The sequence below is a fragment of the Camelus bactrianus genome, chromosome 35 (assembly GCF_048773025.1).
Source record: "Camelus bactrianus isolate YW-2024 breed Bactrian camel chromosome 35, ASM4877302v1, whole genome shotgun sequence".
NCBI classification, from domain to species: Eukaryota; Metazoa; Chordata; class Mammalia; order Artiodactyla; family Camelidae; genus Camelus; species Camelus bactrianus.
Window position 1 is genome coordinate 16693585 of NC_133573.1, and position 15787 is coordinate 16709371.

The following is a 15787-nucleotide window of genomic DNA, read 5'->3' on the forward strand; positions in this document are numbered from 1 at the left end:
TTTTCCCAACAGACTTACCCAAGAGACTGTCTTTTCTTCATTGTATGTCCTTGCCTCCTTTGTCAAAGATTAATTGACCATGGATGTGTGAGTTTATTTCTGGGCTCTCTAGTCTGTTCCCTTGATCCATATGTCTGTTTTTGTGCCAATACCATGCTGTTTTGATTCCTGTAGCTCTGTAGTATTGTCTGAAGGCTGAGAAGGTTATGCCTCCAGCTTTGCTCTTTTCCTTCAGTATTGCTTTGTCAATTCTGGGTCTTTTGTTATTCCACAAATTTTAGAATTATTTGTTCTCATTCTGTGAAAAATGTCCTGGGTAATTTGATAGGGATGGCATTAAGTCTACTACATATATAAAATAAACAGCAAGGTCCTACTGTATAGCACAGCCTATAATGGAAAAGGATATGAAAAGGAATATATATGTACAATTGAATCACTATGCTATACAACAGAAACTACCACAACATTGTAAATCAGTATACTTCAGTCAAAAAATCAAAATTAAATGGAATGGTATCACACCCGCTGACTTCTACCCACATATATTTTATAAAATATTTATCTAGTGTTGACAGATTGAGATCATCAAAGTCACTACAGCGTTTTGGGACATTCATAGGTAGTGAAACCAGAAGCAAAATGAAGAACCTTTTGTGGTCATTCCAAAAATCTTTTACAAAAAGAAAATCTTCTGGGAGATCTTTTATATTGCATAACAATATCTTTCTACAGTTTAATCTCTGTAACTACACACACACAAAAAGACTAGTAAAGACTGTTCGTAAGGAAAAAAAAAAAGTCGGGTGTGGTTTTATGGGGGGAGGGGGAAACCAAGAAGAGACCGGAGGGAAGGGTGGGACCGAACTTTGCAAGAAAAACCTCCCCAGAGTAGGTTCCTGGTGCGAGAGATGTTTCGCGGTTAGAAAGAAACCTCTGCAGAAGTTTCTTGCTTAAGAAGAAGTCCGTACATTGGAGCAAAACCAGGCTTTGGCGAGTTCTTAAGAACTTAGGGGCGCTCTAAGTCTCCACGCAGGCGATCTGCACACAAGAAAGACGAGGCCCAGTTCGAAGTTGGGGGGAACTTAGAACAGCGCGCGCGGAGCCGGGGAGACTTGAGTCAATCTCGTCTAACGGTTTCCCTGAACCGCTAGGAGCCCTCAAGCCCGGCGGGACAGCAGGGCTCACTGACTAACTGCCAGTGACTCAGCGACCCCACCCCTCTCCCCCGGGCTTTCCTCGGCCGCCGTCTCGCAGCTCGCGCCGTCCAAAGCCGGACCCAGCCCGTTAGGTCCCTGAACAGGGATCCCAAAGACCGGAGGACGAAGAGAGCTGCAGACCTGATCGTTCTCCCTTTCGAAATGGGAGATGCGCAAGGCTGCGCGGGGCCCGAGCCCTTTGTCCTGGGCTGTGCGCGCCCCCACCCCACGCTCCAATCTCAGGCCCTCTTTGTTTCTTTCTCCACGCCTTCCGATCTGCTGGATCCCGCACTCCCCCTCTTCCTGCCTCTTTGCCCGGGGGTCTACCCACCCCACTCCAAGCCGCCTGTGGCCGAGTTGCCGCGCGCCCCTCCCACCCGCTCGCCTTCCCCCACCCCTCTGTGGCGCGGTGCCCGGGACCCCTCTTGTCAGGTCTGGGGCTGGCTCTCCCACCACCAAGTGACCCCGCCTTTTTCAGCACCCAGGGGTGAGCAGAGCTCCGGCCATCATCAGGAAAGCTCCTGAAAACCCCACTCCAGCAAAGAAGTAACGGGACGGTGCCCAGTCTGAGTTGCTGAAGATGGGGGAGGAGGAAGGCCCCAGGGCTCCCCCGCCCCAAACCCCCGGCCCAGCCTTCCTGCACCTCGCCGGGTCCCCATTGGCTGGCGCACTCCGCCGCCGGGATGGCAGTGGGAGGAAACCTTCTTTCCAAAGGGGGTATAAAAACTGCGCCCTGGGCGGGGTCCGGTCCTCTGCCACTCTCGCTCCGGGGTCCCCGCGCCAGAGACGCAGCAGCACTCCCTTCGCCCATACCCACCGCACCCTTGCTCGCCTCTCCTCCCCGAGCCGGTCCGCGCCACCGCAGCCGCCCAGACCACCGCCACCCTCTGCAGCTATGTCCACCAGGTCCGTGTCCTCGTCTTCTTACCGCAGGATGTTCGGCGGCCCGGGCACAGCGAGCCGGCCGAGCTCCAGCCGGAGCTACGTGACCACGTCCACCCGCACCTATAGCCTGGGCAGCGCGCTGCGCCCCAGCACCAGCCGCACCCTGTACACCTCGTCCCCGGGAAGCGTGTACGCCACGCGCTCCTCGGCCGTGCGCCTGCGGAGCAGTGTGCCCGGGGTGCGGCTGCTGCAGGACTCGGTGGACTTCTCGCTGGCCGACGCCATCAACACCGAGTTCAAGAACACCCGCACCAACGAGAAGGTAGAGCTGCAAGAGCTGAATGACCGCTTCGCCAACTACATCGACAAGGTGCGCTTCCTGGAGCAGCAGAACAAGATCCTGCTGGCCGAGCTCGAGCAGCTCAAGGGCCAGGGCAAGTCGCGCCTGGGGGACCTCTATGAAGAGGAGATGCGCGAGCTGCGCCGGCAGGTGGATCAGCTCACCAACGACAAGGCCCGCGTCGAGGTGGAGCGCGACAACCTGGCCGAGGACATCATGCGGCTCCGGGAGAAGTAAGGCGGCGCCCACGCGGGGCTCTGGGAGGGAAAGAGGGGAACGGGAGCTGCCACGCCCTTGGGGATGTAGCCGCGGCAGCCGCTGCCTGGGGGACTGCGGGGGGACAAGGCTGTGGCTGCAGCGGCGCAGCCTCGCCCTGAGCCCAGACCTTGCAAGTCAGCATTTCACCTTTACCCCCACTCATCACCCAAGAACGCCCCGTTTCAAGTTTCACATTTTTGAAAACAACCACTGTACTCGAAAGCCCTTGCAAACGACGAGTGCGGTTTCCCCAAACTTTTGCAAAGTTTCTTGGCCTCCCTCTAGCGGGCTACCAGCCCCCGGGCCGTGGAGGGAGCCAGACAAAGGGATTGCGGAGTCTCCCCCAGGAGGGGAGGGGTGGCGATCCCCTCGCTGGTCGTTGTGGCGACCGTGATTGCTTTTCCCCGCTGCTGCCAATGTCCCGCTAAAACTTGCCGAAAGCAGCGGTTCTAAAAGCCGCTGTCGTTGGTCGCCCGGGGAGGTGGCGCAGCAATTCTTGTCTAGCGGCGAGGACGTGGTGGTTGGGTGTGGTCGCCCCGCCCCTGGCGGTTTACCGATTCTCACTTAGTTAATATCCGACTTTCCAGATTGCAGGAGGAGATGGTCCAGAGGGAGGAGGCCGAGAGCACCTTGCAGTCTTTCAGACAGGTATGTAGATTCTGGTCCCACTCGAAGACACTGGACCCCACCCACCCAACCCACAGGCAATTCTAAAAGTTACTTAACCCAAGTCTAAACAGTGCAAAACTTCACGTCTGTGCGCCAAGCCCCCTAGTGGCAGAAAGTGCACAGTTTGGAGCTTCTCCGCATAAAAACCCTTGAATAATTAAAGCGTTCATTAGGATATAGTCTTAAACTTTTTCCTTTGTTTCAAGACTTTTTTTTCCCCGAGCAATCTTTTTTTTTTTCCGTTTCGTTTTTGCAACACGTCGATACTCCGACTTCGAACAATTACAGTTTGGTTTTTAGTTTGCGGTTTTGCTAAAGTCAAGTTGGCTAACTTTTACAAGGCCACAAAAAGCGCAATTCTGCCCTATAGTTGAAAACGTAAAATGTATTGGAGGATAAAAAAACTCAGTTTAATTGGACTTAAGCCAGCGAGTTTCTTTTCTTCGCCAAGTTCTATTGTGGCCTTAAGATTAGATGGAAGTATCGCTATGCACAACTACTTTGTGACCTAATAAGGGTGGATAGGAGCCATCTGTCCCCTTGGCTGAAAGGTATTAATGGTTTCTACGGGCTTCACGACGGAATGTAGATACAGACATTCTGGCAAGTGTGATGGCTCCGGACAGAAATAATAGGAGTCTTTGTGCTCCCAGAGAAGCTTCGCAACAGGCTACATTCTTATTGAATATGTAATGATGCAAGCACACTTCTAATTGGGCACAAGTATTTGCTAACATCCGTTATCTATTATCTGGCCCAGACTCGTGAAGTATGTGATATGAAAAGTTCTTAAAGCTATAGTCATACTTCACATTTGGAAATGCCTTTCTTTACTGCATCTTTGGATTCTTTAGCATTCTCTCCAGAAGGAAAGAATAAATCTGAAACCAAAGAATGGCATTTTAAGTAAAAGGGTTTTTTTTGTTTTATTTTTTATCCATAGGATTTTTAACTTAAAGTTGCAATGCCTATTTTCAGGAAGAGTTCCCAGCATAGTTTTTTTTTCCCTGAACACTTACTGGCATTGGCTTTAAATACTTTCCCAGATTAATAACCTAGAATAACATTTTAAAACAATTTTTATTAAAGTATAGTCAGCTACAGTGTATCAATTTCTACAATAACATTTTGAAGCAGAAATACATTGACCAAATTAATTTAAAAACAGCAATGTGTGCTTTCTTTTTGCCATGGAGCAGTTATGATCATCATATCTGTAATGTGTTCTACTGAGTAGTAAGTTAATATAAAATAATTTTAGTATAAATTGTCCCTCCTATTTAGGGATTAGATAAAACCTCTCCTATTCTCTTCAAAGAGAATGACACATTGAACTTTTTTTCATAGAGATTAGTAAATCATCTTGTGTATCTTTTTTAGGGCTTAAGGACAAGCAAAAATGAATTTTTTCCTATGCTTGATCTTTTAATTATTACCCATTCCTCATTCACGTTTCCATGAAGGTGATAGAAGTTTGTCAACGTTTTAACCCTGTAAGGCTATAAACAGTACAACAAATATATTTGTTTACAAAATATGAGGTATAAAAGTCCTCATGACATTTCCTTGAGGGAAAATAAAATATTTGGGATGTAGCAGTTTACAAATGGTGGAAACACAAAAGGAAGCAGCAAGAATTTTACAGGTAAATTACCCTCTGTGCGTTTTTACCCTTCATTCTGAAACAAACTAACTGAATTGACACAGTGCAAACTGTCAATTGCATGGAAGTGTCAGAGGATGGACACACCCTTGTGGTGTAACATAGGGGAGTTTCCAGAGAAAAATCTGCCAGAGAAAACGAAGTAAATACACTTCAGAGTTACATTTTTTTTTCCTTACATGCCTGAACCACATTGAACTGCATATTTGCCATTTCACATCCTGGATTGCAGTATAAATCTAGCCTTGTAACCTGAATGCCAGATAATTTGCTTTGGAGCTTAAGAATAAATCAGGAGATCTGAGCAGAGGGGGAAAAAAAGAGCTTAAGTATTATCTGTGAAATTTCTGAAGCATGCATTTCTTATTCCATGATGTTACCGCCCTCCCCCAAATCTTTAAAATGCTGTGGCTTTGATCTTCTAGATTAAAGAAAGTAATAAAAAAAAAAACCTTCATGGGTATAATTCGGACTCCAAAATCATAGATTAACCACCTTAACCTTTTTTTAAATGGAAAGACTGGGGATTGAACCCAGGACCTCATGCTCGACCTGTGAGCTATACCTCTGGATTTGAAGATACTACCTACCATGTATAACAGATAAACAACAAGGTCCTACTGTATAGCACAGGAAACTATATTCAATACTATGCAATGGCCTAAAATGACAAAATATGAAAAGAAATACATATTATATACATAAATGAATCACTATGCTGTACACCAGAAATTAACAACATTGTAAATCCACTTTACTTCAATTAATTAATTAACTGATTAATAATTGATTGAACACAGTTGGCCACATTGGCATACACTTATTTTTAAATTGTCTGTTAACCACCTTGAGTACAACTCAGTAGGGTCACAATTCAAAATTGTTAATGAAGAGAAGAAAACACAGTATATTATAGTGCTGTGTGATTAATCAGCTTATTCAAAGGTTATGAAATGTGTCAGTGGCTTCTGTATAGTAAAGAGACGAAGTGCAGATGGTTCATTTAAAATGAATAAATGGAACAAGCCATGGACTTTACCATCTCCTCCACATTCTTCTGTTTTCAAACAGGATGTTGACAATGCTTCTCTGGCACGTCTTGACCTGGAGCGTAAAGTGGAATCCTTGCAAGAGGAGATTGCGTTTTTGAAGAAACTCCATGAGGAGGTAAGAGGAGTCACTGTTGGGGAATGGATGTGGGTGAAGCTGCTTCCATCCTTGGCATGGCTGATCTTCTGTCTTTTCTCTCTTCAGGAAATCCAGGAGCTGCAGGCCCAGATTCAGGAACAGCACGTCCAAATCGATGTGGACGTCTCCAAGCCTGACCTCACGGCTGCCCTGCGTGACGTCCGTCAGCAGTACGAGAGCGTGGCCGCCAAGAACCTTCAGGAGGCCGAGGAGTGGTACAAGTCCAAGGTCCGAAACAAGGACGCATGGCCAGAACAAAAGAAAAGCATTTTATTCTGCAAACGCCTACCTGTCTCTGATTCCTAAATACCTCTTAGCCCCCAAGTGTAGCTGCCTTTGCTTTCTTATTTATTTCTTGCTGAACCCTAAGCAGTGCTCACATGCCTTCCTTTAGAATAGCAGACTCCCTTTCTGTCACCCTCCTTCGAAGTAAACCCCAAGGCCATGCCCTTGACCTTCCGAGCTTTTAAAATGGGGGAAAGCAGAATGAATGTCTACTTGAAAATCTCAACATCAGCCTTCCACCTCATGTTCTCTGATTTTCAAAACAGAAATTTCAACGTTTTCCGGAAGATGTTGAGATCTGAACTTTGAACCTACAATTTGGTTATCCTGCCTTATTTGTTTGTCTGTTGGCCATCTTTAAGCTTTCCCATTTGTCCAGGCCAGGTAGCACCTTAGGGGATTTGTGCACAAGACACATGGGTGACCCACGTTTCCTCTTCCTCCCTGGCAGTTTGCCGACCTCTCCGAGGCTGCTAACCGCAACAACGATGCCCTGCGCCAGGCGAAGCAAGAATCCAATGAATACCGGAGACAGGTGCAGTCTCTGACCTGTGAAGTGGATGCGCTCAAAGGGACTGTGAGTATCACCCCACAGGGCAAGGGGGCAGATAGCCAGCTTGGAGCCATTCAGGTGGCCAAGCTCAGGGTGCCATTGGAAAACAGCTTTGTTCAAAGGAAGAAAAATTGGCATTTTAATCCCAAGAAAATGAGCTGTCAGAACAGATGCAAAAAGAACTTGGAGCTCTGAAGGTTTTAGTGTATTATTATCATTGCTTCTATTAGAAAGGGACTTGGTACTTGAATTCTCTGCTGAAAATTGGAGCATTTCCCATTTTCTACTAGGGAAAATGATTGCCCATGGTCTGGAAGTGGTGGGTCTTGGTTTTGGTTTTCTGGGAAATAACACTGGCCACCTCTCCGATCTGCTGCAGAACGAATCTCTGGAACGCCAGATGCGTGAAATGGAAGAGAACTTTGCCGTGGAAGCTGCTAACTACCAAGACACTATTGGCCGCCTGCAGGATGAGATTCAGAACATGAAGGAAGAGATGGCGCGTCACCTTCGCGAATACCAAGACCTGCTGAATGTCAAGATGGCCCTCGACATCGAGATTGCCACCTACAGGAAGCTGTTGGAAGGAGAGGAGAGCAGGTATGGAGCCAGGGCTAGAGCGAATGCATTCAGAGCTGCTGTCTGCTCAGTCTTATGCCCCTCGCTTTACAGATACTGTGTCACTTAATCTTCAGAACGTTTCTTCAAGGTGGCTACTTACCACTTTTGACAGATGAGGGACCTTAGCTTCAGAGAGACTGAGTTACTTATCCTAGTCAGTTAACCAATATCAGAGCTGAGATTTGAACCCATGATTCTGGGAAAACCGACATCAACTCTGTTATATCTCCAGCCCCTTGGAGAAAATGCTTGGAGTAAAATATTTACATGTACTAATGGGTCCAGTCGTGGGCTAATGCTTCTGAAGCAAGTCCCTCACCTATAAATTACAGGAGTCAATTTTCTTATTTGACAAAAACCAGAAAAAAATATAATTTTAATACAAATTTGTATAACTTTGTTCCTTGTTGTTCAAGTTGTTCTCCAAAACATTTTACTGTTTTTCTTCATCTTGTTACAGGATCTCTCTGCCTCTTCCAAACTTTTCTTCCCTGAACCTGAGGGGTAAGCATTTGATTGTCTTTTAAGAATAATTTCAGCAGCTTGCAACCATTTTGTTTATAAAGCACCCATTTTTTTAAGTGGTACGTGAAAAATGCCATACAAGAGAAGATGCTATAGGATATCCATAAGTTTCAAGCCCAAGTACTAACTTAAATCCTCTACTTCCAATTAAATTGCAACTCCATTTTTCTTCCTCTGGATGGAGTGTGCACTCAAGTAGTCCATCTCGTTCTGATGCTACAGTGGTGTCAGCCCCTGAGTTTTAAAATAGGTGACAGTCTTTAGAATTACTTCGGGAATAGCACTTTAAACAGTTGTGAACAAAAATCATAATTCTTTGGACAAAAATGTTTCTTGTCTTTTTAAAAATTTTTTCATTTTACTTATTTCGGGTTTCTTTTCTTTATACAGAAACCAATCTGGATTCAATTCCTCTGGTTGACACCCATTCCAAAAGGACACTTCTGATTAAGACGGTGGAAACCAGAGATGGACAGGTTGGTATCTTTAAATCAAAACGGGAGTAATCTCAGACAGGCCGTGATAGCCTTTTAAATCAATCAGTCTGTCTCCGATACAGCTAGCTCATTTGGGAGGTTTCAGTTTCGGGGATGCCCCCTAAGAAGAGAATGGGCCTCTTTTTCCAGCCCTCCACACAGCCAGCTAATTATTTGGCTGCCAGATTTGAAGATGAGATAGGCAACCTTCCTGGGGTCCAAAATTAGTGATTTGCTTTGGTGCTTAATTTGAAACAGGAGTATAGCTTCCTTGAGTTACTCCTTAAACTAGCTTCATTAGGCTCCCTCAGTACCAGGAATGTTTTGATCTTGGACATATATGGCCTCCCTTGAACACTGCTAGGCCCTTTTATGATGTAATACAAGGACATGCTTAGGATCAGGTAGTTTCTTATTACCTGTGTGCCAGGGAAGAAAGGGTCAAAATGTATTGTAACCTTCCCGTAATTTTCCCTTGCACAGAAACTCAAAACATACTTGCTCTACACTTAAGTTTCTTTTTAAATTTATCGATTTTAACTGAAGTGCAGTCAGTTACAATGTGTTAATACCTGTTGTGCAGCACAATGTCCCAGTCATGCATATTCATACATAGATTCATTTACGTATTTCTTCCATTAGAGGTTATTGCAAGATACTGAACATAGTTCCCTGTGCTATACAGAAGAAACTTTTTTTTAAATCTATTTTTACATATAATGGCTAACATTTGTAAATCTCAAACTCCCAAATTTATCCCTAGAAGACATGTTTTGATTGCTTTTGAATTTTGCTGCTTGGGGTTATTACAGCATCCTTCTTTATAGATACCGTATTTTTTAAATTTCTTTTTTTAAGTCGTAACAATCTATTGGATACATATTTTGCCTGTAGGTGAAGAGCGTTTTACATATGTTATCTGTCCTCCCCCAGCCCCGCCACCGTGACCAATGCAGAACTAACACAGTCTTCCAACTTTCACAATAAATTATGTGTTCTTAGGATTCTCCTTTGACACATTTTATGGGGTAATTTAATCATCCACATATAGTATTATATTTGATTTTGAGTTCTATTTTTCTTAACAGGTTATCAATGAAACTTCCCAGCATCATGATGACCTGGAATAAAAACTGCACATACTCAGTGCAGCAAAATATGACCAGCAAGAATAAAAAAAGAAATTCATATCTTAAAGAAACAGCTTTCAAGTGCCTTTCTGCAGTTTTTTCAGGAGCGCAAGATAGATTCGGAATAGGAATAAGCTCTAGTTCTTAAGAACCAACACTTGTAAGAGATTTAGAAAAAAGTTTACAACATAATCTAGTTTACCGAAAGAGCCTTGTGCTAGAATACTTTTTAAAAAGTATTTTTGAATACTATTAAAACTGCTTTTTTCCAACAAGTATCTGATCCAACTTGTTTCTGCTTCAATAAATCTTTGGAAAACTCTTTTAGTGTCTTACTTATTTGGTAATATCTAAGCAATCCTCCAAATTTTATGGGAATATATGTTTTAGTTAATTTTTTTTTTATCTTGGTTAAATTGCCACAAAAGCAAGGTTTGGTGAATTTGAGAAATTCAACTTTACGCTTGAAGTATAGTTCTTAATTTGGTCATTTTCGATGTACCTCACTTCTTTGCAATTAAGTTATTTTTTAAATTTACAAATAGATATAGAAAGAAATAACTTGTACACAAAATGATGATAGGTCTTTCCAGTGAAATGAATCCATCTGGGTCCATGTCCATGTGTGGTTTCAGTTCTAACAAAGAGACCTCCTAAAATGAAAAACTGACTAAAACTGCTTTTTGGTACATGCAGCATGTAGGCAGTACGTTCCACTGTGGGGCTTAAAGCATATGGCAGTGGCGAGGGTGTAAGGGCTGAATCTTTCATTAGCAAGATGCAGAGCAACAGGACAAGTTCATCTTGTTTCAGCATGGAAAACCAGCCTGCTTTTCTGTGTGTATGTGATCTCTGAGTCTATGTATCTACCTATAGATACTTTTAAAGACCTTTGTGTTTGGGGAAGTGATGTTAGACACAAAGGAAAATTCTTACATGTTCGTTGGGAGTTGAAATTAACACACATGAGTCACGTAAAATGAAGCAAACTCTCTACTTAGCTTTCAAAAGCTGGAGCGATAAGAACGTAGTCGTGTGGTCTTGAGAAGCTTCCTATGGATCATAGGATGTGAGCAGAGTTTAGGAAGAGGTGTATAGTTTGGATAAATAAAAGAGGGAAGGTATCACCCAAAGGCAATAGAGTTGTAATGGTCCATTGTGTGCCCTGGAGGGAAATTCTTTGAGTTAGAAGTTCCCCTGCTTCTCTGAGTCGCGATTTCCCATATACCCATGACCCCTCTCCTCTAGGAATGAGGTGGCAGGCATTTGTTGTAATTTTTAAGTGTTTACATCTCCCCCCCGTAGAGTTGCTGAGGGGAAAGTAAGACAGTTACCCTTAGCTTAAGTACCAGGCACTGTGCTAAGTAACATAGCTGTGATTTTCATCGTATTTCTTACTGTGGGTACCGCATGCATAAAGAAAAAATTGGCCGGGGAGGCAACCTCCATCAGGGCGATTTACATCACCTCGTAGGATGGTCTTGGTTCTTGCTGACTTATTAAATAGTGCCCCCTTTCAGACTCACAAGAGTATACTAGTTTGGACAATAGATTCTATGTGGTCATCTTACCCTCAGTATAATCTTACAGGAAAGGATATTCATCCCAAGATTCCTTGAGTCTGCCTGCACCATCCCCAACCTCTCCCTTACCCCCCCCATATATGAACAACTGCCATGTTAGATGGTGTAATCAGTATTGCCAGAGCAAACATCCAAGTGCTTGGGCCCTGAAGAAACTACTTGATTTTCAGTTCTGTTCTTTGTTCTTTAGCCATTGACACCATGTTCCTCTCAGACTCTTAACCCTATTTCTCCAGTCTCTTCTTGCATTTCTGCCCCACCATTGGCTTATGACGATCATCCAGGGAGGACACCAGCCCCACACTGGTTTTCTTCATTCATATAACCCTTCATGATTAAAAGATGAAGGAAGGGAGGGAGGGAGGAAGAGAGAGAGAGAGAGAAAGAAAGTAAAAGAAAGAAAGAAAAGCAAGCAAGCAAGCAAGCAAGCGAGCTACAATTGGGTTTTTTCCTCTTAGGGGAGAAGGAACCAAGGTGACAAATTCTGCCAAAACATTTTGAGACTAGTGGGCTTCCCACCCTTAAGAATATCTCTTCTAGCCCTTTCTAAAATCACCTCCCTGAAATGGAAAAAGATGAGCTGGCCTCCCTTATCTGCACCTGTCAGAAATCAGCCTTTAGAGAAAAGTCTCCTGGGGGCCCACCTAACAGGAATTCAAATCTATTTAAGATTTTTTCATGTTTACCTTTCATTATACTTGTTAGCATTTTCCTTATCTTCCACTTTGAAAAACTCATAGAAAGAAACTCTGTTCTCATTGCCTATGGGGAAGCCAAAGATAAATGCTTGGTTCTTTTATGTGTAACGTTAATCCAAGATTAAAGGAGATTTGAAAAAAAAAAGTAGGGGGTGGGGAGAAGGAAATGATGACATAAGTGTAAGTCTCAAAAAAGTTACCAAGGGGAGTGGGCAGTCCCTGGAAATACTGTGAAAATTAAGCCCTGCTAGGGTTTCTCGCAGTGGGGACAGATGGAGTAGAACAAACGTCTGACTGGGTTACAGCTTCCTGATGTGGGATCCACCCTCCCAGGACTCGCCTCTGACAAAGGCGCTAGGAAAGTGAGATCTCTTTCTCAGGCTGTGGGATGAAGGGAGGAAGGGTGTGCACAGTGAAGCACGGGGAGGGAGAGGGGGTTAGTGAGGACACCGGATTCCCCTCGTCTTTTCCTGAAGAAAATAAGGTTGAGCAGACACGATGCTCCCAAAGAAGGCTCACTCTCCAGCCTACCAGGCTTCAGCTAAATAAAGGGTCTCCACAAATCCCCTAGGGCTGCCCTAACAAAACACCACAGACTAAGGGTGCTTACACAACAGAAATTTATTTCCTCACAGTTCTGGAGGCTGGAAGCCCAAAAGCAAGGTGCTGGCAGGGTTGGTTTCTTCAAAGGCCTCTGTCCTTAGTCATTTCTTTTTATAGGGAAACCAGTCATGTTGGATGAGGAACCACCCACATGACCTCATTTTTACTTTAATGACCTCTTTAAAGACCCTGTCTCCAAGTACAGTCACATTCTGAGGTAACAGGGGGCTAAGACTTCAACATATGAATATGGGAACAGGGTGGGGAGACATGGGGGCAAGAGACACACAATTCAGCTATGAGAGGGTCCCAGTTAAACACTTGAAGAACAGCCTCCTTGTCTGTACTTGAAACAGGTCTGTGATGGAGATTTTCAAATCTCCCTGATGGTTAATACACAGCTTAAAGATTCATGGCCATCTGTGACTAGTCAACCTCTCCGTTTTTCAAAATCCCCTCTCAAGGTAGAGAACTGTTTGCAATAAGTCCTCTGGAGACTTTCCCTAAAGAGCTACCATGTAAGGCAAGTGTTTCTTTTAGGACACTGTAAGCAGTGAGCAGACAGCCATGGAAGGCTCTGGAAGAGTCAGTGTAATCTAATAGTCTGCTCTCAGATGAAGATTTTCCCCAGTCCAAGAAGACCAGTCTAAAGCTATGGTCTCATAGGAGGGTCAAGGGCCCTGTATGTATCAGGCACTGGACTGGGGGTTGGTTGTCCCACCACTGGTTGCTCCCTGACTGAGGTCACCATCTACCAGCCTAGTGGGGAAGAACAGTGCTACGCGAACAGCATGAATGTTTGTGTCCCACCCGCCCAAACTCATATGCTCATCCCAATATGGTGGCATAAGGAGGTGGGACCTTTGGGAAGTGGTTAATTAATTAATTGTGGGACGTAATTCATGACGTGGAGCCGTCAGGAATAGGATTAGTGCCCTTATAAAAAAGACACAGAGAGTTTGCTTTCCCTCTGCTCTGTTGCTTTCCCCTCTGACAGGATTCAATGAAAAGCCAGCCGACAAAGAGGAAGAGCACCAGGAGAAATAAATTTCTATTGTCTTTCTTTTCTTTCTTCCTTCCTTCCTTCCATCTTTTTCTTTTGTTTATTTTTAATGGAGGAACTGGGGATTGAACCCAGGACCTCATGCATGCTAAGCATGTGGTCTACCCCTGAGCTATACCCTCCCTCCAAACTTCTATTAAGTCACCCAGTCTGTGACATTCTGTTATAGCAGCCCAAACTGACAGGGAACACTCAGTCCAAGGTGTTGAATGCATTTTGATTCACAAATGTTGCAAACAGCTACACAGATCACCTCAGTTCAATTTGGCTCGCCTCAGACTAACCTATCACAGATAAGGGTCACCTTCTGCCCTTGGCGTTCAGACTGTGGCTTCTAGTCCCGATGCCAATCGTCACTTAGTATGGGCCCCTGTCTCTCCAGAATATGAAAATTTCCCTGTCTTTTTGTCTATTTTATCATATTAACGGTAGTTATATTACCCGTTTATATTTGTTTAAAGGTCTTTGTCTGCTAATGGAAATATGTGGTTTGCAGGTGAATTTGTTTATCTTCTCTGTTTTCTTTTTTGGTTTTTGATGATTTGGTCCTCTTCTTAGTGCACCTCACAATTTTTAACTGGATGCTGAACATTTTAAATGAATGCTTCTTTTAGCTCCGGACAATGTTTTCATTCTCTAAAAAGAAAGAAAAGTTTTCTTTATAGGCAAAGAGTACCAGTGGGTCACCTTGATCTTGGGAAGGGTTAGTTTTAGCTTTTGTTAGGCCTCATGTATTTTAACTCCATTATCTTGGTACTGGTTCTCACCTCTCAGGTGTGTTCCTGGGTGGGTCACTTCTGGGTCTCAACTGCAGACTGGACGTATTTATCAAAAAGCCCTTCCACTTTGGCAGAAACTCTAGCCTCTGGTTCTCAAAGGCTATGCAGGTGTTCAAATCTTTGTTCAGCTTTCAGTTTCCCTGCTACTATATTTTGCTGGGTTTCTTGGAGTTTCACCCCAAACATCGCAGCTTAGGAGCTGGCCAACAATTTGAATGAACTGCTGTCAACTTAGCCCAGTAAGAATACCAGTTTATGTTTGAGCTTTCTCCCTCATTTGGAATTTGTCCTCCTGGGAAAAACGAAGTAAAGGTTGATTTCACCTTGGATTCTTTGCTTCTCTCAAGGAATATAGCCCTTAGTTTCAATTCTTGACTGTATTGGTTCCCCTCCAAAACATGTACACAGTTGTGTGTGTGTGTGTGTGTGTGTGTGTGTGTGTGTGTGTGGTATGTTCTAGCTATTCTAGTTTTTCATGAAGTAGACAGGTATTCAGTTTTCAATTGCCACTAGAAACCAGACACTTGTAAAACTCAGCAGCTTAGCACAACCATCTAAGGTTCTGTGGTTTAACCAGGCTCAACTTAGGATCATTCATGCAAATGCAGTCAGTGTGTAGCTGGGGCTGGGGCCATCTGAAACCTTAACTGGACTGGACATAGAAGATGATTTCTTCATTCTTAAGCCTCCTTCCTCAGTGCTCCTTGACTCCTTTCACTTGTCATATACTGTCTCATAATTCGTGGCTTAGGCATCTCACAGCATGGCCTCGAAATAGTTCTACATTTTACAGTGTGACTCACTGCTAAGAGGCAGGAAGCAGAAATGTCCAGGTTTGATAAGGGTCTGTAAATAATACAGCACAACTTCCACTCCATTCCATCAGTCAAATTACACTCAGAGACCATCCAGATTCAAGGGTGGAGAAATAGGCTTCACCTCTCAACGTGGGAGTGGCAAGGTCACATGACAGAAGAGCATGTGGAATGAGAGAAATCCTGTGGCTATCTCTGGAAAATATAGGCTACCATAGATGCAAGCTACTTTGTTGAAGTTGAACCCAAAAGTCCCAGTCAAAATTGACTTAAGAAGATAAAGAAAACCTGAATAGTCTTTCTTAAAAGAAAATATCAAGAACAGATATCCCAACAGTTGAATTCCACCAAACACACAATGTATAAATTCCAAATCATCACACACACTTCAAATTGTAAGAATGAGAGAACATTTTCTAACGCCTTATATGAATATAGCATAACCTTAGTTCCA

General features: G+C 43.9%; 1 protein-coding gene across 1 annotated transcript; it reads left to right on the forward strand.

Moving 5' to 3' along the window:
- Positions 1-1764: 1764 nt before the first annotated feature.
- On the forward strand, positions 1765-10114 carry VIM (vimentin). The gene is made up of 9 exons (XM_010966920.3): positions 1765-2657; positions 3270-3330; positions 6086-6181; positions 6269-6430; positions 6939-7064; positions 7420-7640; positions 8122-8165; positions 8577-8662; positions 9751-10114. The coding sequence occupies exons 1-9, from the start codon at positions 1780-1782 to the stop codon at positions 9790-9792; spliced, it is 1716 nt and encodes a 571-aa protein (XP_010965222.2). The 5' UTR covers positions 1765-1779; the 3' UTR covers positions 9793-10114.
- Positions 10115-15787: the final 5673 nt, after the last annotated feature.

Bases quoted from the DNA above. Each gene is read 5' to 3' on its own strand.
- VIM (XM_010966920.3), top strand. From the start codon at position 1,780: ATGGGGGAGGAGGAAGGCCCCAGGGCTCCCCCGCCCCAAACCCCCGGC. The intron at 2,658-3,269 runs GTAAGGCGGCGC...CCGACTTTCCAG, and splicing joins ATCATGCGGCTCCGGGAGAA to ATTGCAGGAGGAGATGGTCC. The intron at 7,065-7,419 runs GTGAGTATCACC...GATCTGCTGCAG, and splicing joins TGGATGCGCTCAAAGGGACT to AACGAATCTCTGGAACGCCA.